Below are 26,686 nucleotides of genomic sequence, written 5' to 3' on the forward strand. Positions count from 1 at the left end.
CGGTGTGAGTACTTCATACAATAGGCTGTCTTCCTTTGAATAGTAAACTCTAATGGAAATAAATGAAGCACACTGAACAGTAAAGTTCTTCTGTTACTTCTTGATACTTAAAAAAGAAAGCTAATATAAAAATAGTAATGTTTTAAAAAAGGCAGTTTTCTGTTTCTAAGTGCACCACTCGGAATACCTGTAAAACTATGGCTATGCAATGTGCTATGTAAAGCATGTCAACATAATCTTTCCTTGCAGCATTAAAAGGTCTATTCCAGTTTTCATTAATTAATTACAGCATTAATTACAGCACTTCAGTGAATTTAAATCAAGCATATACTGTAAAATATCAGGTCTATCAATCAGTTAGGATAATATTGTTTTATACTGACACAGTCACTTTTTGAAACGACTAAGGAAATACCGCACCCTTTTTACCACAGTCACAACTGAGGACAGTGCAATTTTACAGTTAGTTAAACTCAAGCCCTACTTACTCAGGGCTGGATTAAACTGAACACGTGGTCCATGGACAGTTGAACATATCAATACAAATCATGTTCTCTTATAAAAAAACACAAACAAAAGGGTTCTCAAAATGATACCCTCCACAGAGGTGGGTTCTTCAAATCGAAATATGTATCCCACAGATAGAGTATACATTTTTTAGATGGACTGATTGCTGCTTTAGTTCTTCCCTTTCACCACCTGATGGTATCTGGGGATACTTATTTGTAGCCTTTGCAACCACACAACTTATATAATTCAATAGTCTCTGTTGGGGTGAGGAATGGGAGATGGGGAACACAAGGAATGGGGTTTGTTATGTCAACTCAGTCATGTTCGCTGTATTAAATTCCAGTAATGTGTCTTGTGCTAATTCAAGATAGGTTAAAATGAACAAAAGAACAAGAATATCATGTATTCAGTCAGAAAAAGAGATAATTGTCAGGGCTGGACATAATCGGTTCTGTTGGCGTGATGCATACACATTTCAGCCACCAACACACCATGGCTCACACTGGAACACAATGACGCATTCGAGGCACTGTGCGGAAGCCATAACAGAGGGATGACCGTCTTCTATCTATGTCCGAAAGGAGAAGAGAAGCCCTCCGGTTTATTATTGATGAGATCATTCAGGAGCACCCAGCGGTCCCATTTGTTTGCCTTAATGGTTCGGGTCAATGAACTTTGCTCCCCCGGACGTCTTTATTCCCTTTCCTCTCCGAATGATTAAGAGGCTGTCAGGAGATGCAGTGATGCCATATGCCGTAGACCCCACTGGCACAGTGTCTCCTGCTTTTTCACCAGCGAGTCCAAAGCGCCTGCCCGTTGACTGACACAGAGTCATTTGTAGCGCTTGGGAGAGCGATGGGGAAATCTGGGCCTGGGTTCAATCAACATTCGTCACTCACTTGGACTCAAGTAAATGCGAGCGTCATTTTTTTATTTTTTATAAAGGCAAACACAGTTTGGTACGTTCTTTTAGCTGACTGCTGAACTCACCGAGCTGCTTTTGCTAATTTAATCACGAATCATGAAATCTGTTGACAAATGTTGATTGAATTGTGTGCTCTGTTTGCTTGCCTCTGCATCTCAAATGGAACCAAAATTATTGCATGATTACATAATTATTACATGATTTGTTGTTATTACATGGATTATTACAGGTGCGTGGTGTCCAAACATTCCCAGTAACAACCTTCCATATCTTTTCAGGAGACCAGATTGTAGCGTTCCTACGTATAAAGCCTCCACAGACTTTTAATTAATAACAAGAATAATAGCATCCAATTTGTTAACTCATTCAACATCCATTGTAACAACTCATAATTGTGTTTATATAAAGGTGCTCTACACTGTTGATGTTTCCTAAAGCATTAATCATCATACCATTATTTTGATGTATTGCATGTATTTGTGATGTGAACATATTTATCTCAGCCAAATGTTTTTGTGGAAGGTTTAATCATTGTTTTGATAATTAATGAATTCAATTCATAATTGTCTGCCATAATAACATTATACTTTTTTAATGTATTTCAACGTCCACTACTACAGTCATACACCCTAAACACATACAGCAGAAGATAAGTATACACAGCGCCAGCTCTAAACTATTGGAAGCCTTAAGAAAAAGTTCCTTTGGAGGCCCGCTTTTGAGTTATATCTTACCTGGGGTGGGGTTCAATTATTGAATGGAGGTGGGGGGTTTTGCGATTGTGGACTGCGGGTGTGGCAGTTGGCATTGACTATGTTGTTTATTCCTAGAATCGGCCCTGGCTATACACTTCATTATACATTGTCTGTATTGCCTACATGTTTGACTTCATTCTACACAGAACAACTGTACCACCATCTAAGATTATTCTTTATTTCATTTCTTCATAGAATGAAACAAACCCAACAAATGTTATGTAAACCTACCTAGCTGGAAGCCACATGGAAAAAATGCGAGATAATACATAAAATCTCTCTACATTAAAAAAGAGAGAGAAAAAACGAGAAGCATTAATTTGTGTAATTACAAGAGCCTTACTCTCAATTACCTGACAAAGGTTCCAATACCACAACGCTCTATTGGATTTTGATTTTGTGAATGAACCACAGGATGCAGATTAAATGAATAACTTGATATTGTAACCTCCATAAAACTGCATACTGGATAATTACTCATTCATTTTTTTTTGCATAGTATGCAGCTGGTTCCATATTAGTCCCCCTGGCTTTACTTATTATTATGTCTACACTCCATTAAAGTGCAGAATGTCAAAACAGCCACTAGCATACATAATTGAGGATTAAGGATCTGACTGCATATGAATAAACAAACAAACACATAATTAAGTACAAAAAGAATGAACAAAACAGCTCATTCATCTCGATAGAACATTAGCCTCAACAACATTTCGAAGTCCACCATATTTAATATGGTAATAGTGAGACAATAAGAACTCCACAGTGGGGGGCCGGGTGGTGTGGTGAGGTGCTGGGAGGCTCATCTCGTTAAGAGGCAATCCTAGAACATGTACTCTGGCAAGGCCTCATTGGCTCTAGCGTCACTCAAGGATGGGTGGGATCCATTCAGTCATGACGGCAGTATCTCTTTACTCACCAGTGACACCTGCTGGTCGATCAGGCCTGCAAGTCTGGCCTTCAAATCCACCCATTAAGCTACACGTTAAGTGTCGTCCACTGACTCATGTCATTGTGAAGCCGACTTGTGAACTTTCTCGTGATGAGAAGCAGTGGCTTCTTGCAGCATAAATGCCTCAGCAAAATGGGGAGATAAAGGGGGCGGGGCATAAAACACCCAAATGGAATTCTCGAATCACGAATCTTTCACGTTCACTCAGCAGGAAATATGTGACCGTCTACACGTCACAAAGCGAAGCGGCAGCTTTTTAATTCTACCTCTTAACCTAGATGGCACTGTAAACAAGACATCTGTCTGCCCTCACTGACCTTGACAGGAGAAAACGATCACAGCACACTGCTACAATGACAATATTTAAAGTTAATTGCCCTCGGGTTATGACTCATCCAGAAATACATCAGCAAGACAGGCAACTAACCCAGATATGTCTAAAGCAAACACTATGACAAATGATGGCTTTAGTCCTATCTGTATCTGAAAGGTATACTTTCCCACAGGACTGAAAAATTGTAATGCCTTACCACACAATGCAGCTGATACTAAACTCTGCCCAAGTTTCAAAGTACTTGGTCATAAGCAAATTTACTATGACATTAGGTTTTTTGCTTTCAGAAAAGTTCATACCAGTTGAAGCAATTTGGTAATTTAGATAAAATGGTGCTGTGCCTTTTATATTATGAAAGTGCTTTCTTCATTGATCCTTTCGATGGCATACTTTATTTGAGCCTTTGTGTAGTGCAACCTATGTATTGATTGTGCATGCTCTCATATGTGAGTTAAACGACATCAGTTGACACTCAGAAAGGCATTTCAGTCTTGGAAGAAGTTTGAATCATCGCATTGAGAAAGAATAATGTGGAGGGAAACAGAACACCTTTATCTAGTGAGAGGTGAGGGAGAGTTTATGAACCGCATAACGTGTGAGATAGGCTTCATATAAAAAGAGTATTGGTACAGGGCCGAATGGAAATGGCACTGTTGCTTGGTAGTCGGGGCGGGGCTTTTTGAGTCACACTTACAGTATTGTTGTGACTCAAAAAGTGTGCAGAGGGAAATGGTCTCTAGTCCAATAAATGGTGGCCATAATGACTGCAGCTATTACTTATTGATAACACATACAGTAATAGCTCCACCAATTATGTAGTTTCTTTTGAAACATGCTCTTCTCTCTCTCATATTTATCCCAAATTGGAATGTCCAATCATATTCACCAGCCACACTCGTGGCGGCAACCTTCACTATTCATTTGGGACTGCTCTGCTCATATACTTCTGAGGCTTTCCAGGTTGAGCAAGTCGACTTTGGGCACCTAATGGACCCTGATCCAAGAATTTGATGCCAGACTGTGTGGCTCATCCACACACTGGAACGGTGCCTTGACAGGAAAGGCCATTTAGCATCATTTAGGAGTTATCTGAATTATCTCTCTCAGATCACCTTTAGCCACCTTCTAAAGTACAATATCAAATAGTGATGGATTTCTTGATCCACATAATGGTCTAAATACGTGTGCTCAGTCACACATGTGCTCAGTCGCACAGCTTTTAAAGGGATAGTTCACTTTACATGATATAATTTCCGTTTTAGAGTACGTTTTCAATTGGCCCAGGCAATGCGTATTGATGGATATTTTAGATATTAATCTGATATGTTTGTGATAGCCAGATGACTTTGCAATGGCTGATATGCCAGCATTCAGAGTTTCACAGTTTAAAACAGGAAAATGCATGTAATTCCAAAGAATATCACCCTCTCTTGTGTAACATGGTCCAATAACTCAATATATATACTGTATATATCAGTTTTTATTAACTGTCATAAACTGAACCATTGTGTACAGTTTTACATTAACATACTAGATTTTCATGTGTTTAAATGTTTTAAAAGCATGTCATATATTCTATAATATACCTAAATACAAAAATGATATAGGTATTATATGGTGGAATGACTGTTTAACATATGACTGTAAAAATATAGGTAGCATATAACATGGCCATTCTTGTGTTAAAGGAGTTTCTGTGGTGCATAGAGCTTTAATGATACACAAAAATGAGTATGTGAATCCTCAGCCAGATAGGAAATTTTAGTCAAAACTTCAGCTTTATTTTTTATTTTTTGCAAAATAAACAAAAATTATGATTTTTTTTTTTGCAGTGCTAGTCATAAAAAAAAAATAGATTTCAGGAGATAGATCGCTTTTGAGTGAAACCAAGTAACCAAGACAGTGCCAATCCAAGTACCCACATTTTAGTTTTTATATTAAAAATATTAAAGCTGTCAGAGGGGAAGTGAAACTATTGCCATCCAGAGAGAATCGAAGCAGGTTGGAATATCACAGGCAGACTCAGTATATGCCCTGTGTCTATATGAGAGAAGTCTGCTTTGAAGGGGATGTCTCAGCATACTTCTGTGATTTTATGCATTGGTTTTAAGTATTTTAAACTGGATTTCTGTGTGCAGGCAGAAACATGAAGGATTATTTACTGCTGTGATTCTGGCACAGACCGGCAGTGTTTCTGTGACAGAACTGCGGTGATTTTGTTCTAGTGTAATGGCTTTTTTAGGATGGAACATTAAACATTTAATATTGCATATGCAATATTCAATGCACTTTGTTTTTATTTTGCAAGAGATAAAACGGTATGTGGTACCCTATGAATATCCTTAAAATGGAAGCAACGCTAAGAACTGGATAAACTGTGTATTGTCTCAGCAGGGCACATTGCTATAGGAAAAAGCAGGGTTATGAATTCCATGAAACAAAGTGAACTATATAAAATTAAACATCAAAGCATCAAGACCATGTATCAGATATGCCTACCATACAGGACTGTGCTTGCTTGACGTAGAATAAAATACCACCCATTCCCTACTAGAACGACATGTAATAGCATAAAAGGAATACTATTAATGTAAACAGACTCTTTGTTCCACATACTGTATGTGTATGACTTGCAGTAATGTATGCCAAGGCATAATTTCATAAATGCATATTGAGATGGTGAGAGTGGAAACAATAAAAAAGAAAAAAAGCATTGATTTTATGGTATCTGGTTCGGAAAAAGAAATTCATTTTTTAAAATAACAGGGACAAGTAAAACTCTGAAGTTCTGAATTCTATATGCACACATCATTAGCATGAGCAAACCCCCTGTTTGGATGGTGGAAGGAGGGGAGGGCGAACAATCGCCATGTTATTTTGGTATTCTGGCCTTCCCCTGGCCCCAGGGGCACCATGGTCTATCCATCTGGTGGGCTGGGACTAAGAAGAAAGTGTATCACAAAGGCAAGGCTGCTATCGGTGCAGCCAGGAACAGCCGCACCAAGAACCAAATAGGCCCCTTAGCCCATACTATGAAAAATTTGGCAATTTTCTCATTCGGTGATTTGCCACCAAGCAACAACTCAATACAATATATGTAACACCAGGCAAGTGTGACAGGGATGGGATAGAGTTATATGGGTGTAAAAATGTAAATAAGATTTGTTAGTTAGTCAACTTTATTACCCCACAGTGGGGAAATAAAGGAGGACAGAAGAGAGTAATTGCCAGACAGCAACACAGTGAATCACTCAATCAGCATAATTTTAAAAAGCCTAACAAAGATAAATAATTTAGTTACCTTTAGACAGAAACGTGACAAACGATATTCTATTTAAAAAAACAAAAAAAAAACAACTTTATTTGCTTTCTGTAATCTTCATTTATATTCTGTTTCTTATCATACATCCTACTTACCCATCATAAATGCCTTACACACAATCAGTACTATTCTTGTTATTATTTAGAAAGGTACCTCCAGGAAGCAAAATAATGTATTGGAGATCAATCTCTTCTAGACTCTCACAACTTGCAGACAATTCTCTTATAATAATTGTACTCATTTGAACACATCAATACATCCTCTCTCGTGGCACAGTCAATACTACTGTCAGTATTAAAAACCAAATTGTTTGTATTGCAATACAATACTTTTCTACAATGACATTTCTGAGGTTTTCAAGTTGTTGCATGGCTTTTCTTACTTTTATTTTACAAACTTTATTACATTGTAATTGCACTTTCTGGTTATAAAGCACTTTGAGCGCGTTGCTTTAATAATGATAATAATCACAATAATAATAATAACTGTGTATGAAAAAAAAGCAATATCATTACAGAAGCTCATTAGTTACCTTTTGAACTTAAGAACACAAAGAAAATGGGGCCGTTTGCATGTAAACACTGTAGGTGTTTGCCTTAACAATAAAAAAAATATTCTATATTATTCTTAAAACATGGCACCAAGGCACTAAACTAAATTTGCCGGTTATTACATGGCTGACAGCACCAAGCTGATGTATCACGATACAATGCTGCCTAATTAGGACAACATGATTATAACACATAGTGGGGAAAACCTTCCCTTTGTAAATATGACTATGTTTAAGGAACAAGCATTCACATGAAAAGAATCAACAGGCCACACGCACACAAACACATCCATCCTGTACGCACACACGCATGCATGTACACACACACACACACTTTCTCATTTGCCATACCTCACATGTTCTTCATTTTCATGAATTCTGTAAAAATAAATCTGTGACAACAGAGTTCTCACTTCCCCGCACTTAGATACAAAAATCCATTAGGTGGAAAGGCAAATATGTTTGCATTTCAGACATGGCAATCATGAAAATCACCGCTCTTAGTCAAAATTGCTGGTGAATTCCTGAAATATTTCACATCATCAGGACGTGTTTTTAAAAAAAATGACACAGGTCTGGCCACCAGACAAATCACTCATTGCATAGTGCAGGCGTGGATGCGGGCCGGACTCTGAATGTAAATTAATCTCATACAAGCTGGCTGGACGGACATAAACCAGTAATCGAGGATGGAGGGAGAAAGAGATTAAAAGGCAGGAATGAAGAGATAATTGTAATTTTGATGCCCGGCCAAGAATTGCTTTGAATCTCCAAAGCACACATTTGCCTTCCCTGTGAGATAGCCTTTCATCTTCATCCCACTTGACTTACAGTACAAGCATCTTTCCTCTCAACCTACCCCCTCTCCATTACCAATACATGCATGTTTTAAATGCTATTTTGTAAAACAATAAATGCATAAACAGATTAATAAACCAACGTCTAAATAAATATACACACTATAGACTGATGGATATTTTACACATTCTACCTGCCTGGTAGGGTAAAGGAAAAAGAAATGAACAAAAATTATATCTTTGGGGAAATGTTTTGTTTTGAACTCAGAGCACTGGAATCTTCAAGTAGAGGGAACCGACACAGAGAACAACATATTGTTTAATAATAGTGTAAAGTAATGCCACACCATAATAAAATATACCAGAGACATGTCAGGAGGAAAACAAGTGTATGTCTTTTTCACTCCAGCTCACTCACCAAATAGGGTACAGTGAGGAATAGCTTACACCACTGGGTGCTGATACAATATCAAACAAATGCAGTGCACTTCCATTGTTTAAATTAACCCATGAGCAACTATTAGCTAACCTGAAAAGCTGGCTATCAGGAGACAAAACGCATGGTCTTCCGACTGTACTGGCCAACATTGAGATTTGGTCTCATGCTGTCAAATGCCAAATGTATTAGACTGGACGACTAACCACCACACTGCACCAAGCAAGCAAGTAAGCTAGCTAACAGGATAGCAACAGCCACACAACCACGGCTATTTAATGCACACACACAGTCAATGGGACATGTGACGCTTGACCTAATTGTAGTGGATGTCAGCAGTGGTAGGCCTGGCTAAGAGCTCAGTCACACTTGTTCATGGTAGGATTTTCATCAGAATTTTTTTACACATCCTGATAGCTTATTCATATCACCCAGTGGTGTGATGGTGCCCAGCAGGCTCTGATATTACCACTAAAATATACTGGCTTCTTGGTAGTTGTCATGGGAACTTTGTTAGATGACAGTTGTATGAACTCGATGAAATTTAATTTGATGAAGTTAACTTCAATTACTTTTATTTGAAATAAACTTATAGCTACACATTGCAATTACTTAGAGTAGATTCATCAGATATATTTTTTCCTTTGGCTAAACCTTTGAATGCCTTGGAATTATCAGTACTTGAACTAGTCTGAGACTTGCTTACGTTACAAAAATTGTAGGGGTGATACAGTAGGCCCTGTTGGCTGTGTATAGCCACTGCATGGAGCCTGGAACAAATCACACCTTTTAGATGTATCATAATTGCACACTCGCCCGTTACCTCCACAATGCTGCACAGATTGCAGTAAATTGCAATGGTTTCATCTTAATTTGATTCATTTGAAACAATTGCATACCATGATATCTTTATTGCATGCATTTTTTCCCCCTTTGATAGCACATTAGCATTGTCTGTTACATTGCAATGATGCAGTGCTTCGGTCCTGTGAATTGTAAACACACCCTAAATCATGGGTAGGCAAATATGGTTTCGTAGAGCTATAATTTTCAGGGCCTCGACGAATTATGTAAAGCAGCGCCTGGAGAATGCAGTCAGCAGCATTTATTTTATATAGCCATGTAATTACCATGTTGGCAGTTCTGCAACTGGAAAAGTGTTCGAATGGGGGAAAAAAAAAAAAAAAAAAAACAGTTTTCAGGAGCCTACCCCTGTTCTTAAAAATCAAATACCATTATGCCTTCCTGTGGGGAGACATTGATAGTATATATTTCACACCACATTAGCGCTGTGATTCATCAAGAGAGCTCATCGTGTCGGTGGCCCCACACACCGTGGGGGTCAAGCTAACGTGCTATGGCCGGGGATCCAGCACCAGCTGCCGAAAGCCGAGCGCAAAAAAAATCCTGTTCCGTCTGTTCGTAAAAAAGCGCCACGTGTCACCGCGGCGAGTGAAAATTCGCGGCTGACGCACTGCTGTCAGGGAGGAAGCTTTGCGTTGCCGGTAGCTACGAACGCTGTTAGCGCCGCAACCGCCACTTTGACACCTGGTCAATGGCTGGCGACAACAACTCCCACGGAGGCCTTTAACGACCGCCGCGGAACACATTTCCTTTCCCAGATAGACCGGTGTGCTTTTAAATGTGCCTAGGGGCACAAAGCAGGCCTGGATTTATAGCGCCTGCGAACCGCGTCAGCTCCCCAAGGACGACGGGCCGCTCGCGGGGTGTTACGGAGCGCCGGGAGTACCTGCCACAGTCGACTCAATTCCGTCGGACTGCCAGAGAAGGATTCGGGATTAAAAAGCCCCCCACAGACCTCCCTCCATGACAACGCTTCCATTAAGAAAGGAATGGGATTCAGCAAGCTTGCGCTCTGGCTTCCTTCGCCGAGCGCAAACACGGCCAATTAATGCAGCACGAGACATGGGAGGCAGGGCTTTCATGTAAAGCTGTGTTTCAGTCCTTGGCTCTATAGGCCTGTCAGGATCCAAGAGTAAATACACACAATGTTGGAACTCATTGTACCATGAACACCTAATTGTGTGGGTTATAGTTCATCTGGCAAGGCTGCCTTCCTTCGAACTAAGTAGACATGGAAATATCAGACCGGTCTACAACTACAGAACAATATACAAACCACGCATAATTGGATTTGAATAAGGGTTTGATATGAGTATGGCTTTACACTCTTCTTCAGCTTTATATTATACGTGTTACATACAGGATACTGTACCATATAGAAGATTATGTACTTCCCCATGTGTCACGCTAACACTTTAACAGTACCACAATCAATGACTGCCAGAGGACCTTTGTATAAGATAATAGGCAGTGAAAGTGCTACAGATATTTAATGCTTTTAGTTAATAACGCCATAAACTACATATAAAAAGTAATTACCCGGACATAATAATGGGAAATAGGTATCGAAGGGTCAGTAACACTTCACATGGCAGAAAATATTAGATGCTAAAAACCTTTATTGCCAGGAGATATAAATGTAAATAAAAGGAACCATATAAGGGAACGTACACCAAGTGAAGACCTCAGAAAGCTATTTAACCGAATGGATTTACCACATGCCCCCAGGGAGTTTAGGCAGTTGGCCCGCATTCCGCGCTCGTGCCGGAGCGCCGAGTGCAGTGGCCATGATTGCTTTACGCGCCGTATGCTTCCCGTAAAGTAGCGCGGCGCGGCGCGCGACCGGCCGTCCCCGAGAACCTACCGTATGGTGTTGTCCATGCGAGATACGGTGAGGTAGGCTGCCAGGTTGGCCGTGTAGGAGGAGCAGACTATCAGGGTGAAGAGCCACCAGCTGCCCATCACGATCCTCAGGGCCACGGAGCTCACCACGGAGTCCCCTCCTGCAACAGAAACATTGGGAACATCCGTCTGGCACGCCTTCGGACCGCTCGTAGTGTTTGCTCAGGCAGAGAGGAGCGTCGGGGAACAGAGCACATGAACTGATTGCTTTTCTCCTTCCCCCACTGTTTTGATCTCTCTCTTGGGCTCCTTTGCAATTGCGATTGCAATCCTCTGAATTGGCATGCTCACGAGCTAAGTACACATAAAGTCAATATACTTTTCCAAATTCTGAGCCTGGAATCCCAAAATTGGTAAGGCGGAGGGAATCAGAATTAATTTAGTGCTGTGTTCTTAAAGTAAATTGCATAGATTTGTATTCACCCCATCCAGCCTTATCAAAAATGAGTAAAAGCTGAATTTAAGAAATACATCTATTTCATCTGAGCATGGAGTGCTGTAAACACTACTTGCTGCTTTCATGTACATAATAACGATCTCAAACATACTGTACAAACAAAAGAATACATTAACCCAAAGGACAAATTCCACAATGCAATGTCAAGTTGTACACTGCACATTTTACATTGCCCTCCAAAATGCAGTACAAAAATACCAATTGTGTTGAAACAGAGGACGTATTTGCTTGTACCCTCGTATGGAGAAACTAAACACGAGATTCAAGAGCCCACAAAGCAAAGGACCAAAGGGATTGAGCATACCCAGATTTTGATTGCTGGTTGTTAGGCTTAAAAGGGTTCGCAGGCCATGTGCCAAACATTAATAGATGCAGCTGGAGGGTCAACAGTAGTTGCTGAGGTAGTCATTTATTCCATTTTGCCGTTCTTGGATCGGCACCAGCAGATCTCGTCTCTCTTCATTCAAAGTCACCTTTACTGAACACTGGTGAGCTGCTTAACAAGCTTCAGATGCAATTGCTGTGTTATTGGTGGATAGTATCAGCCTATTCATACAGTCTCTAATCATTTACGCAAAATTAGTTGTATAAGAATAATACTAATAATAATAATAAGAAGAAGAGTAATACCAAGCTGAAAATAGATAATTTCCCTTTTACAAATAGATAATTAAGCTCTACCACATACAGTAGCTGCCCTCAGTCAAGCGTGTCTAGTTGGATTTCCTACCCAACCTTAAATTGATGGTTAAACCTTGACTGTGCTGAACAGCTGTTCTGAAGTAAGTATTTTTGGTCTAAGTATCTCACTGGCATGCTGAAAATTCTGCATACATGCTACTCAGAGACACTTAGGGAATTAAAAATGTTTATAAACAGTGCCATCATTTGTAGTGTGGCTCAGGATTTATATAGAGCACTATGAGTGCAATGTAGATCAACTTATACTGATTTATCAGTTTGGTAACTGCCTGATTAAAAGGCATACAAAATATCTGAGGCACATAATTAGAAAAATAATTTGGTGAACTTTGAAGACAATTTAATGCAATTTTTAAAGTACAAATGTGAAACATAAAATAGACATACTTCCTTGAATACTGATATATAATAAATATCAGTAACAAATAGCAACTTACAGTCGAAAATAAAGTGCCTGGTGCATTTGAAAGTAAAATACTACTTAAGGATCTGTTCAGAATTACATCAAGTACAATAATGTTGACACTTTTACCATGCTTAATCTTAAAAAATCTTATTCAAATTATTCATAAAATGTAAATATTCACGGACTGAGGAAATGTGAGCCGCCAAAAAAATAATAATAATAACTATGTTGATAGGGATGTCTGATGCCACTGGCATCTTAATAGCAGACAGCTAAAGTGCTTGCACAATAGATGCATAATGCTTCTATTCTGAGATAAAGCAAAAAGCAGCCATTCGAGATAAATGGCCTTGAGTGACTGCTAGCCGTAGGCAGCCCACTGCGGCCTGATGAGAAGTGGTGTCCTACCTTGCTGCACAAAGGCTCCGTAGACTATCCAGATCGCGCTGTGCAGGGAGTTTGAGACAGAGGGCGGGGGCTGCTGGTGAGGGGTCGGCGGGTTCTGAGTGCGCACCGACTGCATCCGGTTGAGGATGAAGATGAGGACGCCGACCACGGGGATGGCGGCCGCGATGCACGCCCACACCGCCAGGTCGAACGGTGCGAACAGCGAGAAGATGTTTATCTTCTCCTCCGGCTTTCTCAGCAGGATGCCCACGGAGTAGTCCATGTAGCGCTTGCTGAAGTCCACCACGTTCTCCCGCTCAGGCGTGATGGTGATTGCAGACACGGCCAGGTCTGCCCTCTGCAGAGACGCACAAACATGTGCACACACACACACACACACACACACGCACACATATGCACATACACAGAGGCACATGCAACAAAAGGCTTGCGTGAAAGCACGTCTTAAAAAAGCACTCATCTGACTGTGGTTTCGCATTTTTCTGGCGGGCAAAATCTGGCGATGACTTGCCTTGTTAATGAGCTCCCCAATCATGCCATTCCAGGAGCCATTGGGCAGTTGAGTGCCGTACTTGCTGTCGGACACCTGGTAGATCTCGTACTTGAAGCCCAGGATCTTGGCCAGTGCATCGAGGACATCGATGGAGAAACCTTTGTACCGTTTGGGTTGTCCCAAAATGTTTTCCGCAACCATGACGAAAGGATCCTCCTGCCAAGGAAAATGATGTCATCAAAACTTTGACAGGTCATCAACACCTAACCCTAACTGCATCCATTTTCTAACTAAAAGTATTAAGTCGGAATATACATAAAATATGCATATATGTAACTAATTATTCTACACAAATATATGCAATGAATTAATATCACTGAAATAGACAAAAAAGCCTTGAGCACAAAACATGAAAAAAAAAAAGAAAAATGCTTTTTATGCCAAATTCCAATATTCAAACTGCACACTCTGAAAACTTAATAACTGACCTTTTGATGCAAAAATATGTATATTTTAATTATATTTAGTTAAAAGCAAAGAAACAACATGCATTTTGGCATGTTGTATCTTCTTCAGGTTTTTTCTGTGCCTCGAAAGGTCAGTCCATAAGTTTTCAGAGCATTTTTCTTGAACTTCTATATTTTTCAAATTAATATCTCTCTTTTGGTATTCCCATGATTCTAGAATCTGACATTTTATATAACACATACAGTACTATATAAGTATTTACACAAATTACATGAGCGATAACAGGTGATGGAGATTTCAAATACAAACACATCTAAGGACATTATCTTCATCTGTATATATAACATAAGGATTAATAAAGGTGGGCGTCTGCCATGGAAAATATTGGCTAAAGTCACAGAGAGTCACAGCAAAGTTATTGAAATCAGATACTGGTAAAGATAAAGATGTCCATTTTGATATACAGTACTGCTTACAAAGAGTTCTTACATTAATGCTCTTTACTTAGCTTATCTGTTGCTGATATTATTCCATGTTTATCTCCATCTTTCCATTGCAAATTGTTTAGGCTCAGATGTTCCTCCGTTCGAAGGATTGCACAAAATTCCACAAGTTGTTTCTGACAGAATTGTCTTTAGTATAATTAGTTAATGACACATTAACAGTACTTGTCCCTGTGAGGAACATCAATTCTACAGTACTGATATGAAATTTTGGCTCACAGACATTAATATGACCAGCAGCTGTGTGGCTGTGTCTAGCTGTGCACGGAGACATATGCACACAGACACACACACACACACACACGTACACTCACACACTTCTAATTATATACAATATAATGTGATGGCAAACAAATATTGTACCCTTATTAATTTTATGAACTGGCAAGCAAAGACATTTTTTTCCACACAGCAAGTAATGTGTGGGAGACTAAAGGAATTCATACGATGACTGCATGGTCCATGTCTAGCATTAAGCTCTGAGGGTAGATTAGTGGAAACTGCGAACACATCCTACCAATAGTGTCACCACTTTGACCGTCACTCCTTGCATCCCATTCTCAATGCGACTCTCCTTCAGGCTTCCATTAAGACCCACAGTTGAGTCCCATGTTGCCAGCTGAGGGAGGGAGGGAGGGAGAGAAAGAGAGAGATTTATTTGAACAATGAAGGAAAAATATGCACATTAAAAATTGGGTGTTTTCCAAAGGCACTGCATGGAACCTACGACAAGGAGAGACATTTGGCAAAAGATAAAGATGTTTCCTCAAACTTGAGATGTTTGTGGAAACATCAACAAACTTTCCATAGTGAAAAATGAAGGCATGAGACATTTTCATTCCTCCACACATTTTTTAAAAACCTGGTCACTGGCTAGGTGTGGTAGGGTATGCTGTCACCAAAGAAACCCCAGACTGGCAAGACTGTTCACTTCCTTGTATGTATGCATCCATTTGTTTGCAGTTTGACACTTATAATAAATCCATATTGTAGGCCAAAGCCAGTCTATTGCTTGTGTATATAGAGGAACAATTATGACACTCTAAAAATCATTGTAATATCACGCACTAGACTTTATGATCATGTGCATATTATGAAACAATAGACACAATTTGCCTGGATACAAATGCAGAACATTTCTATGGGAAATTACAGCCTGTCAGTCAGTTCTGTTTTATAGCTTGGACATTTTTTGACATTAGTTGATTAATCTACCAATTAATGGGTTCACTTTTAATAATAGAGGAAGAGTTTCATGTTCAAGGTTCTGTGAAGTATAATTAATGCAATCATACTGAACTGTATACTCATTGTGTATTATGTACAGGGTCATAATTAATCATAATGTCTTCAATTTTTCTGCTGCGGCAGAGATAGATCATATCCTCAGAAATATTCTGCATCTCTGTCCGGAAAAGTGTGCACTTCCTCATTCTTCAGCCGGTTGAAGCCCCCCCGCCACTCGCCACCCCCCACCCCCCACCCCCCATGATGCCTATGCTTAGTTTTAAAATATGCTTCATTCATAAAAAATATTGAAATTTTTTTTTTTTGACTACTATTTGTAACGGGGACAGTAAATGCCGATACAGCAGGCACTTAAAAGCATAGACAACATCATGACTATGCATTTATAACTTAAAAAAGGAACAGGAATGAATTGACAAAATTGACATCTTGCACAAAAGGACATACAATGGAAGTTTAAAGGATAACTATCTTTCTTGATGTTGGATTTCAGTTTTTTGTGGAATTAAATATATTTTACAACAGAAGTTCCTGATGATCTGGCATCTATTTGATGGCTAGTGTAGGGGAATCGGGGTTCATGGTCAAAAGCAAAAACATTTACAACATGTTACTTCAAGGCACTTGTACAGTGGCATGCTTTCAGAGGTTATCCATCCATCCAGACATTATCTATACCCGCTTATTCCTGGTCAGGGACGTGGGGGGGGGGGGGGGGGGGGGGGGGGGGGGGGTGCTGGAGCCTATCCCAACATGCATTGGGTGAGACACAGGAATACACCCGGGACAGGTTGCCAATCTATCGCAGGGTACACACACCATTCACACACACTCATACCTAGTGGCAATGTACAGCCACCAATTAGTACAACCTGCATGTTTTTAGACTGAGGGAGGGAAACTGGAGTAGTCAGAGGAAAAAATAATAAATACAAAAAATAATAAAAAAATATATACAGTATATATCCGCTAAAATCCACTCTGTTCAAAAACAATGGAGGCTATTCAATCCCAAGGCCCAAGGCCCAGAGAGGTGTAGCTTACAGACAGCCTGGTCTGGCCAAGGGGTAGTGAATTCACTGCCTGTCTGCTTGAGACAAGTCTTAGCCAAGCTACTTACAAACTGAAATTGAAGCTACAATTATATCTGGCCATGAAACAGATGAGTTTCAGCTACTTTGCCAAATATCATTTATTCAAACCTGAATTTACAAACGAGGACTTCCGACAGATGAGAGGCTGGTGGAAGAGAGAAGGCAAAGTGGCACACGCTGACAACCCGTTTAAGGATAAGTATTCACATTTTCAATGGATTTGGATTGTCATGGTAGTTATTGAAAGTGACAAGCCTTGCCCATGTTTTCCTTGAGTGCAGTATGAGAGTCTCAAAAATGATATTCACCATAAAAAAATATTTTAAACTGAAGAAGAAATTAAGTGTTTATGAAAAACTAATAATCAGGGAACATACATACACACACGCACTAGAGGTATAATGCCACTACACAAGCTGCTTCTGAGTTAGTTGAAGTGCATCATCTTGTTTTAAACCACTAACCCATTGAAGCCAATGGAAAATATGTACTTTATCAAAATAAATAAATAAAGAATTAAACTCCAGAGCATGAAATATCCATTTAAATCATAATCCACAAAGGCCTGCGTGTTATATTTGGTACACAGTATATATAGTATGGTATAATCACCGGCCATTTTTGGAATGAAAAATCTGCTAAATATGAAAACTGATACAGCGTAGTCTCCAAAACTCCTGAAGGAAAAGAAAAAAAACTTTTCCAGATAATCACTAAAGTTTTGCAAAGACCTCATCCTTCCCGTCAGCTGAAAAAAAACTTCCTCAGCACCCAGCCCTTCTCTTGGAGCCAATTCAGTATTTTTTCTTTTTTTAGTTGGTATTTCTCAGGATATGCGGTTCAACAATCTCCATAAAACCATTTTCTCTGACTACTCCATCTCTAGAACTGCTGCTAGGAAAAAAAAGGTTGAGAAAAGGTAAATTAGTTCTGGTAACAAACCTAGGCCAGGTTTGTTACCAGAACTAAATTGTCACTGAGGTGTTGAGTCTTCCTGGAATACAGAGGGAATTGCAGAAAGGACAATAGTCATTATAGGCTTTGAAATAACAGAGTTGAAGTAATACAACATGCCCTAAATACCTATGCAATGCTGGGGCTAAAGGTGTTATATTAAGCCAAGAGAAGATTAAATAATGCCTTCATATAAGCTCATACAAGTGCTTTCACTTCTCAAACTTTCCATGTAAAGGAGCACGTACTACAATCAGCAGTAATAGACATATTAGAACATGCAATAATGACAAATATTTTGTGCTGATTTCAAGTTGATCAAAACAAGACTTTCAAATCATACCACATCAGCCTCTTGGTGAAATTATAATTTCAGTTCCTTCATTATTCATGCAAATCACTGGAGGTGATGGAGTGCATTCAGGATTAAGCATATCTTTGTGCATTCATGCCAACTGTTTGAGAAACCTAGATGGAGTCTGGGCTATTTTTTATTTATCGGGGCAGAGATGTATGAGCTGCTGAATGACCGCAGGCTAATGAGGAGAAGCTCACTCGCAATACACGACCAGACTTTACAGGCCAAATTGATGCTATTTATCTGTAGCAGATACTTGTCTGCTGTCCCTGCTATGATTTGCTATAGAGATTTCTCTGAAACGCTGTTCTTCCTCAAAAATAAGGAAAGAAGTAAAATTTGACCGAGGGTTAAACAAAATGCAATGAATTAACAAACTAGCAAGTGCATCTGTCTTTTCTCTGAGGATAACATTCTTAACATAATTGTTCATTATATGCTAGTACCCTTAACCGCGTACAGTATTTCAATCATTATGCCAGCCTATTTTCTACACTTGCAATAAAGGTCAAATTCAAAAGACAGAAAAGAAATATAAAGGCCTCAGTAAACCTATCATCTGCTGGCAAATTCCAACCACAAAAAGGTTTTTCTTTTGGGTCAAAATGTGACATTTTGGAGCCACTGTTGATTTCTGTTGATCTTGGCAGGTGGTTATTCACAGTCAACTGACTTAGGCTCACTACCCACATTAAAGGTTTTACCAGGATTACCAGTAATGCCAGTTTGTGTGCACTGTTAGTGATTGCAATATACTATAGCCATTCCATTTGCTGCAGCTATTTAATGATTTTAGCATGAAGCTTGAAGCAGCTTCTTCTCCTTACTGCAAGCTATCTGGGGATAGCACACAATACAAAACAACACAACCATCCGAAATGGCAAGTACATCACTGGTTATAGTTTTTTCCCACATCTGTGCAAGAAGTAGAATGCCAGTGTACGACAAAAACCGTACCCGGTGAAATTCAGCACTGTTGCTTTGCTCTGGCCTTGTCAGAAATATCACAGGTTTTCTAGAGGATTCCAAATAGTTACCGACGGCTGTTTTTCATGTGCAGATCCAGTATATTCGAGTTCTGTTACAAGTTCTATTGTAAAAATTCCTCTGCGTCACTACATTTCCAATCATGCAATGATTTTTATTTTATCGTTTTATAGTGGATGTAGATATATGTGGACATTCAACTTGATTCAACTTGTAACGAGGATCGTTGCACCTCATGTTAAAATATATGCTCATATTTAATCACTGGAAACCCGTCCCTGCATGTCATGACCCATCACAATTGTTGGCTTTGTACATTCATTATGTAATGATCCTACTGTGTTGTTAAAGTCTCACCAGAGGCAGAAAATACAAGCAATTAATTTTTCACAAAGAAAAATTTGAACTGATATACTATCATTTATGAGTGTGGTTTGCCAGTGCAGTCAATCAAATGTAGGAGCTTCACATCAAGACATTGATATTAAACTCACAAGCAGAACCTCTGCAGCCCAAGTTTATCATTGTGGACCACATTTCCCCTTGGAGAATAATTATTTTGGCAATTGCTTTGTAGTGTCGGTACTCTACAATAATAATTTCACCGGAGTCCCCCCCAAGCTATTATCGAGGATCATTTAAACCCACAGTTTGAAAAAAAAAAAAAAAAACGGTGCTGAACTTGCTGCAGTGTTCCAGCAATTCATCACGTGCACATTAAGCAAGGCGTTTCTGGGATATGTTTATGAGAGCTATTTACCACTGCAAAGATAATTCTGCTATGGAATCAAACACTTGTGGGACAGATTACAATGACTGCAATTGGTTACTGAAGACATCATTTTGTTCTTTCCGTGATTCCTCCCCACTGCAATGGATTAAGGACTAGAACTAACGTAGAAAAAAATACACTTCAGGTGCATAGCAATTTTCAGTACCCATCTCATTGTATTGTCTGTTATGTAGAAGAGAAGTGGTAGATGGAGGTGGACTACCTTATCTGTTGTTTGAATTACACAATAGTCACTTTGAAGATGGTGCAACACATCGGTTTGTACTGCACTGGGAAACTTTCTGAAGGCAAAACTAAAGAGTATGAAATATAAAGATAAATAATTGCGACATTTATTTTCATGTATATTTATGAGAGATTGTAAAACAACCTCTGTGTAACCAATTACTGCATGTTAATGCTACTTCTCTGAAAAACAGTACCTCAAACAGTAAGAAAAATAGATAATATTCAGTTAGAAATTCCAATGTAAATTCCAATTCAGTCTCAAGTTTAATTCTCATTTATTTCATTTGTTTTCCTTTCATTTCGCCCTCTTTATACAATTTAATCAATTTGAAAAAGTAATACAGTGATTGCTCATACATGAAAATCTTGCATACTATAAAAAAACGTCATTGAAAAATGGAATTATGACTGTATCTTTGCATTTTTTGAGCACATTACAGTTAAATAAATACTTTTGTGATAGCACATGGGGACTTATGCTTTTAGGTGTCATGTTACACAATCCAGAGGAATATTATGTTGATATTAAGACTGCCACAAAGTGTTTCAACCCTGCCTTTTAAACAGTGTTTCAAATGTTTGCATCAGTGGTGTTGACCAAAATATTTTAAAGGTGTCTATGAATAATTCCACTATTTATTTTTGTTTCAATTCTCATGTATAGTGACATCATGTATCAATGCAAAGGGACTAACTTCAGAAGTAGAATGATTACAATTCAAAGATATACATCATATGGAAAACTACGCCCTGGAACTGGATAAATCTCCACAGACAACCAATCAAGAGCTTTTCACTTAACCAGATGAGGGTATTGTGAAGACTATAAATAGCTGTGCCAAAGTGTGTAATATTTTAAAGATTCAAATGAGTAATTACACGGTTTTGTGTTTTAAGAAAAAAGTTAAATTCTCACGGGCAATCAAATCAAGAACTGATTTGAAGGGACCTCCTTCTCCCTCATGAGTAAGATGACTAATAATAAAAGTTACTGGGAAGGATATTCTGTATTTCCAAAAATGCTACCTGGAATTGGTGTGATCTCCATAGGCATTCAGCATCATGAGCTCTGGACTCTGGAAAATGGAAAAGCGAATGCTTCAAATAGCTTTGCTGATATGTCACAAAAAAAAAAAAAAATTGTAATAATAAATACATTCATGGTAAGAAATATAATTTAGAATTTCACAGTGCAGTACAATATGTATTTAAACAGGCATAATAGCATTCCCCATCATGTGGGGCCTCTGCTACACTAAGAAAAAATAAAATGTGGGAATGAAGTCAAACACTTTATGGGTTTTCAAAGGCTGCTAATCTTTACACGTGGCTGCCTTCCCTCAATCCTCAGAAGTTGTCACCATTCAGTGTAAAGCTATTTGGCTGGCCCAGAAACAGAGGGCATAGCTGCAGGAGCAGAGGAAGTCTAATGCCACACAAACGATTAAACGCTGAAATGGAACAGGATATTACAGAGTACAATTAACTTCGCCACCTGAGTTAATGTACAGCATAAGCGTCGGTGGGACTGTGTGTTGTGTCAGTGAAGTCAGAAGTCAGAGACTAGACTTGATGCCAGGCTCTTTTGTTTCTGTGCCATCTGTTTTGTTTTCACGAGTGACACATACATACACCCCCCCCCCCCCCCCATCACCATCGACCCACGTACCATGCAATTTAGCTCTTGTTGGAAAAAAATGAACAAGGTAATTTGCTGTGATGAAGCAGTGATTCATTAAATTAACTAAAACTAATCATAATAGGTTTGCTGCAATCCAGCAGGGTGGTAGATCTCCAGGAACAGGGTGGGTTACCACTGGTCTACTGTTTTTACATTGGTACAACCACAAATTAAAAAGATTCAAATGTTTATTATACAAACTAATTTAGCTATCATTTTAGAATGAGCCATTCCAAAAAAAGTATTACTGTAACTTCAGTTAATGGTTGTTTCTGAGTCTGTGATTGTGATGATTCGGGTACCATAATTAGAGGATCATTATTGATTGATCCACAGGTGGCTTCATGAGATGGCCGTATCAGCATCTTACTGCGTGTGGACTGAAAAAAGCAGTTTCACTTGAGTGCCAAAAGTGCTTACCCTTGTTACAGAATCTGAATCACTGCAGTAGACAATATCTAAGTGAGTTCACACCCCACTAAAAGACAGCACCAATAAACAAACAAACAAAAAAAATACCAAAAATGATTTCTTCCGTTAGCATAAAGACAATCAGTTCATATACGCTGGTGAGGAGAGATTTAATCTTTTAACTCAGCATTCTGTTTTGTCAGTGGATCCAAGTGTTCCAGCTCGATTCTCTATGGTATCACTTGGCTCCCCAGTTGCAATATCAATAGTGCGCATAAATACCTACATTTCTAAAGGAGAGCTGACGGTCTGCCCTCCTATCTGCTGGGAGGGGCACAGATAGAGAAGGCATCCTAATGCAGAAAGAGCCATGGCGGCAGATGTCTGTGCGTCACTCTGGATAAGAGCGTCTGCCGAGTGATTGCAATGTAATGGAATGTAACTGAGCCCCCAACGGTGCATGGGGGTTTGTATATGGCTTCAGGGTCAGCTGTCTTACGTACTGCACTCTTCTCCAGTCCTCTGCACATCAAACGTAGATACTGGTTTTGAAAATAATACTAAATGAAGCGTATACTGGCTTTGGAAGGCCATTTATACAGAATACACCTGGCAATAAATAATCCTAACCATGTCACCGGACATGCATATTTATGTTTGTGTATTTGTGCGTGTGTGTGTGCGTATGTGTGTGTGTGTGTGAATGTGGTATGAGGGCGTCGGTTTGTGTGTGTGTTTGTATGCATCCATGAATGTATTTTATTAACATGCTTCTAGTGGGGTTAAGGGACCTTTACAAGGTTCAGTGCTTACTTGAGAGCATGTGACGTGTGTGAAGCACAGGAGTCACAGTTGCCAAACCGGCAGTCTTCAGAAATTACGTATCACTCCATTGCAGAGGCAAAGGGAAGGCTGATGGATTAGTGCAGTGCTAGTCAGGCAGTGACATCCCTTTCCCTCAGCTAAAAAATGCCACTCCTTTCACTTCAGTAGAGTACCTGAGCACTGATGCTAGAAGCAGAAGTGCAGCTAAATGCCACCGTTTGCCACTGCATCACCCCTGCCGAGCTCTTCATGAGTATGTCCTTTCAGATGCATGATCTCAACCTACTTCAGAATCAAAGTGCAGGAGAAAACACTTTATCAAAATATCTCCTCTTCATGCAGCCCAATTCAATTTCTTAGAATGAAAAACATCTACATCAAAATGTGAGTAGGTCAGTATATAAACAAACAGGGGGAAGCAGCAGGGAGGGAAATGCCTGACATACTGTATGGACACACATCAGTGCAGGGCATATTTTGAGTTTTATTCATTTTCCGTGCTTAATTATTCTGTTTACTGAACCCCTACATTTGCTCTTTAACAAAACACTCAGGTGAAAACACAACTTGTTATAATGCCCGACGGTGAGGAGCACAGAAGAGCAACAGCAACCTGGATTATTACCACAATGAAAGAAAAATTCTTTAGCGTTCCTTTTTCATTTCCCTCCTTGTTTAATCAATTCTTTTTTTCAGGGTATCTGGTTCTTGTCTGTGTTCATGCAGTGCACTGCATTTCATTATTTCACTGGCATGCCCGGTATTCAGAGATCGCCTAAAACGCTGATCTCTGGAGACAGTTCAGAGAGAAACATTGCCCGTGTGATAAATGAGCAACAGACAGAGATAGGTTCATTTATCAGCTGAAAGATTAAAACTGGATCCCGTTCTCTGGTTGAATCAGTTGTTCCCAGGGGAAAAAGGAATTTGGAAGAGTAGTGCCTGAAAGCTGACCTGCAAACATGTCAGTAACAATAGACAACAGAGGAGACATACCTTCACTGTATCACTAACCTTTACAATCCTCCAAGTACTAGGTATTCACTGGGTAAATCCATGGTAGGAATAGCAAATTATTGGGAGATTACAACTCCTAATATGAAGAAAGTAAAACTGAAATACTCCTCCTCTATTACCAATCAATTCAACTATCTGCCATACCAATCAAATCAACGAATTGTCATTATGCAACATTTAGGTTGATAATATCCAAATTAAGCACATTCTTTGAATTAAAGCAGTGCTTTGCTAGAAATGGGCTTTTCTTTCATAGTAATTTTTCCACTTGTTACACTAATTTGTAAGGGTTTATTAGACCAGCATAGAAACTATGAAACAAGTGACCTTGCGGTACACCTTGCGGTTCATGGTTAATTTAGATAATTAATTGGTTATGTTTATAAATATGTGTTTTGGAAATTCTGGGTCTACATAAACACCAGTACTTGGGACTGTAAGATTCATTTCTACTGAGTTGCTCATATTTCAGGGTAGACCACTGTAGTACTTCCAATGATTTAGCACAAGTACAGATACAATTACAAAGCACTTGTCATATCCCTAATTAGTTAGCAATTTAAAAAAATACTGGTATGTACCGTTGTATTATAAAGAAGTACCTTCTCATTTATCGAGAAAGTCAACTGAAACAGGACTGTAAAACGAAGCAAAATTTAATCCCGTGGTTTTTCTGAGTTCTTACCACATCCTCCATAAGATTGTTTATTTCCTTTCCAATCAATAATGCTTTTACATTTATTTGTGGATCAGCTACATGTATTCATGGATCAGCTGCATTTATTTGTGGATCCGGTGCATTTATTCATTTATTTTTGAGACAATAATACCCCCATATACTTATGGGACTGTAAAAGGAAGTGTTACCACACTTCTAGACAAACTTTAAATGCCTGTACCACTTGTTCCACAGCATAAACACCAAATCCGGTAAAAAAAACCAATAAAAAAACAGACTTATATATATATATATATATATATATATATATATATATATGTATATATATATATATATATATATTTCAAGCAGTACTGTGACAGATCAAAGTCCCCCCAAAAAATGTGAAAAACTGTACCACTCTCCCTCCTCCATTTGATAAAGTATAGGCATAAAAGTTTTGAGCTGTGAGGACATTAGTCCTGGCAGGGGAGATTCATGATGACTAGATGAATTCTGTCAGAAGGCCTGTTATTGCTAGCACACTGTCCCTTATGTGTAATGTAAGATATGGATCCTGCTCTTTGGCAAAGGGGACTGTCATCACATTGAAAGTAATAAACATGGACATCTGAGTCACTACCGTTTGAGGTGGCTGCAACATCTCTGTGAAAAGTAGAAAAAGACTAAGCCTGATCCATGTAAACCAGCATCCGCTCACCACTGGAAAATAACCAGGTGCAGTTTACCCAAGCTGTCTACTGCAGGTTGTCTCCTAGTTTTACTGTAGGTTAGCCCTGTTAGCAATAAGGTAGCTGCTGTGCATTGTACATCTCAAGGTCATAAAATAACCATTTCTCTTTACAAGAGGGTCTGCACTTTGAGGTTCATTTGGGTTTAATAATTCTTATGAGGAATGTTTTCTTTTTTCAATTATTATTTATTTGCATTAATTAGTACTATATTCTCAATTATGACTATTACTTTTACTTTGCCAGTAATATGTGCGCCCATTTTCGCTTTTAAAACAACAACAACAAGTCACACTAAACATAGCATATCAAATTAGCATTGCCATTTCTGTTCTCATTTGCTAACCATACCATGTACTGGTTGTGAACTGTTTGCATGGTTTACATACAGTACGCATCAGTGTCCGTGGGTCCAACCATCAAGCCATTATTAAGATGTGGCATGCCATAACACATATAATATAATAGCATATAATAGCAAATATCACAATTAACATGTGTACACAACACAAACCCAGCACTTGCACAGATATACCTGAATGCACACACTAGGAGCCATGTTAGCAATCTCACTACTGAGCAACAGCAAGGCTCAAGTCAACATAAGAGGTGCCTTCCAAAAAGCAGGCACAATGCTGAATTTTAACCCCTTTGAGTTGGGTAATGATTTTCAATTGGAGAAGGAAATACAGCGTGCATTGTGCATGCACACTAAAAAATAAATCGAATATATGCATTTTGGAACTGAAATGTATGATTAATGTTTGAAACATTGAAACTCAAACTTCTGTAACTTTGTGTAACGTGTCTACCATGGACATTTATTTGGCTGATGTCAGTTAAAACTGATTAATGCAGTCGCTGTGTATGAGTTATCCTTGCAAAAGGCATGCGC

At 39.0% G+C, this 26,686-nt stretch overlaps 1 protein-coding gene across 4 annotated transcripts in view; it reads right to left on the reverse strand.

Moving 5' to 3' along the window:
- grid1b (glutamate receptor, ionotropic, delta 1b) overlaps positions 1-26,686 on the reverse strand; it is a 296,008-nt gene that overhangs the window by 20,204 nt on the left and 249,118 nt on the right. For all 4 annotated transcript variants that reach the window (XM_035407428.1, XM_035407427.1, XM_035407429.1 and 1 more), the window contains 4 exons: positions 15,302-15,403; positions 13,832-14,029; positions 13,321-13,657; positions 11,310-11,448 (listed from right to left, as the gene is read on the reverse strand). In XM_035407428.1, the coding sequence (XP_035263319.1) occupies positions 11,310-11,448; positions 13,321-13,657; positions 13,832-14,029; positions 15,302-15,403 (776 nt within the window). The remainder of the gene's footprint in view (positions 1-11,309; positions 11,449-13,320; positions 13,658-13,831; positions 14,030-15,301; positions 15,404-26,686) is intronic.

Source organism: Anguilla anguilla, chromosome 2 (genome assembly GCF_013347855.1).
Source record: "Anguilla anguilla isolate fAngAng1 chromosome 2, fAngAng1.pri, whole genome shotgun sequence".
Taxonomy (NCBI): Eukaryota; Metazoa; Chordata; class Actinopteri; order Anguilliformes; family Anguillidae; genus Anguilla; species Anguilla anguilla.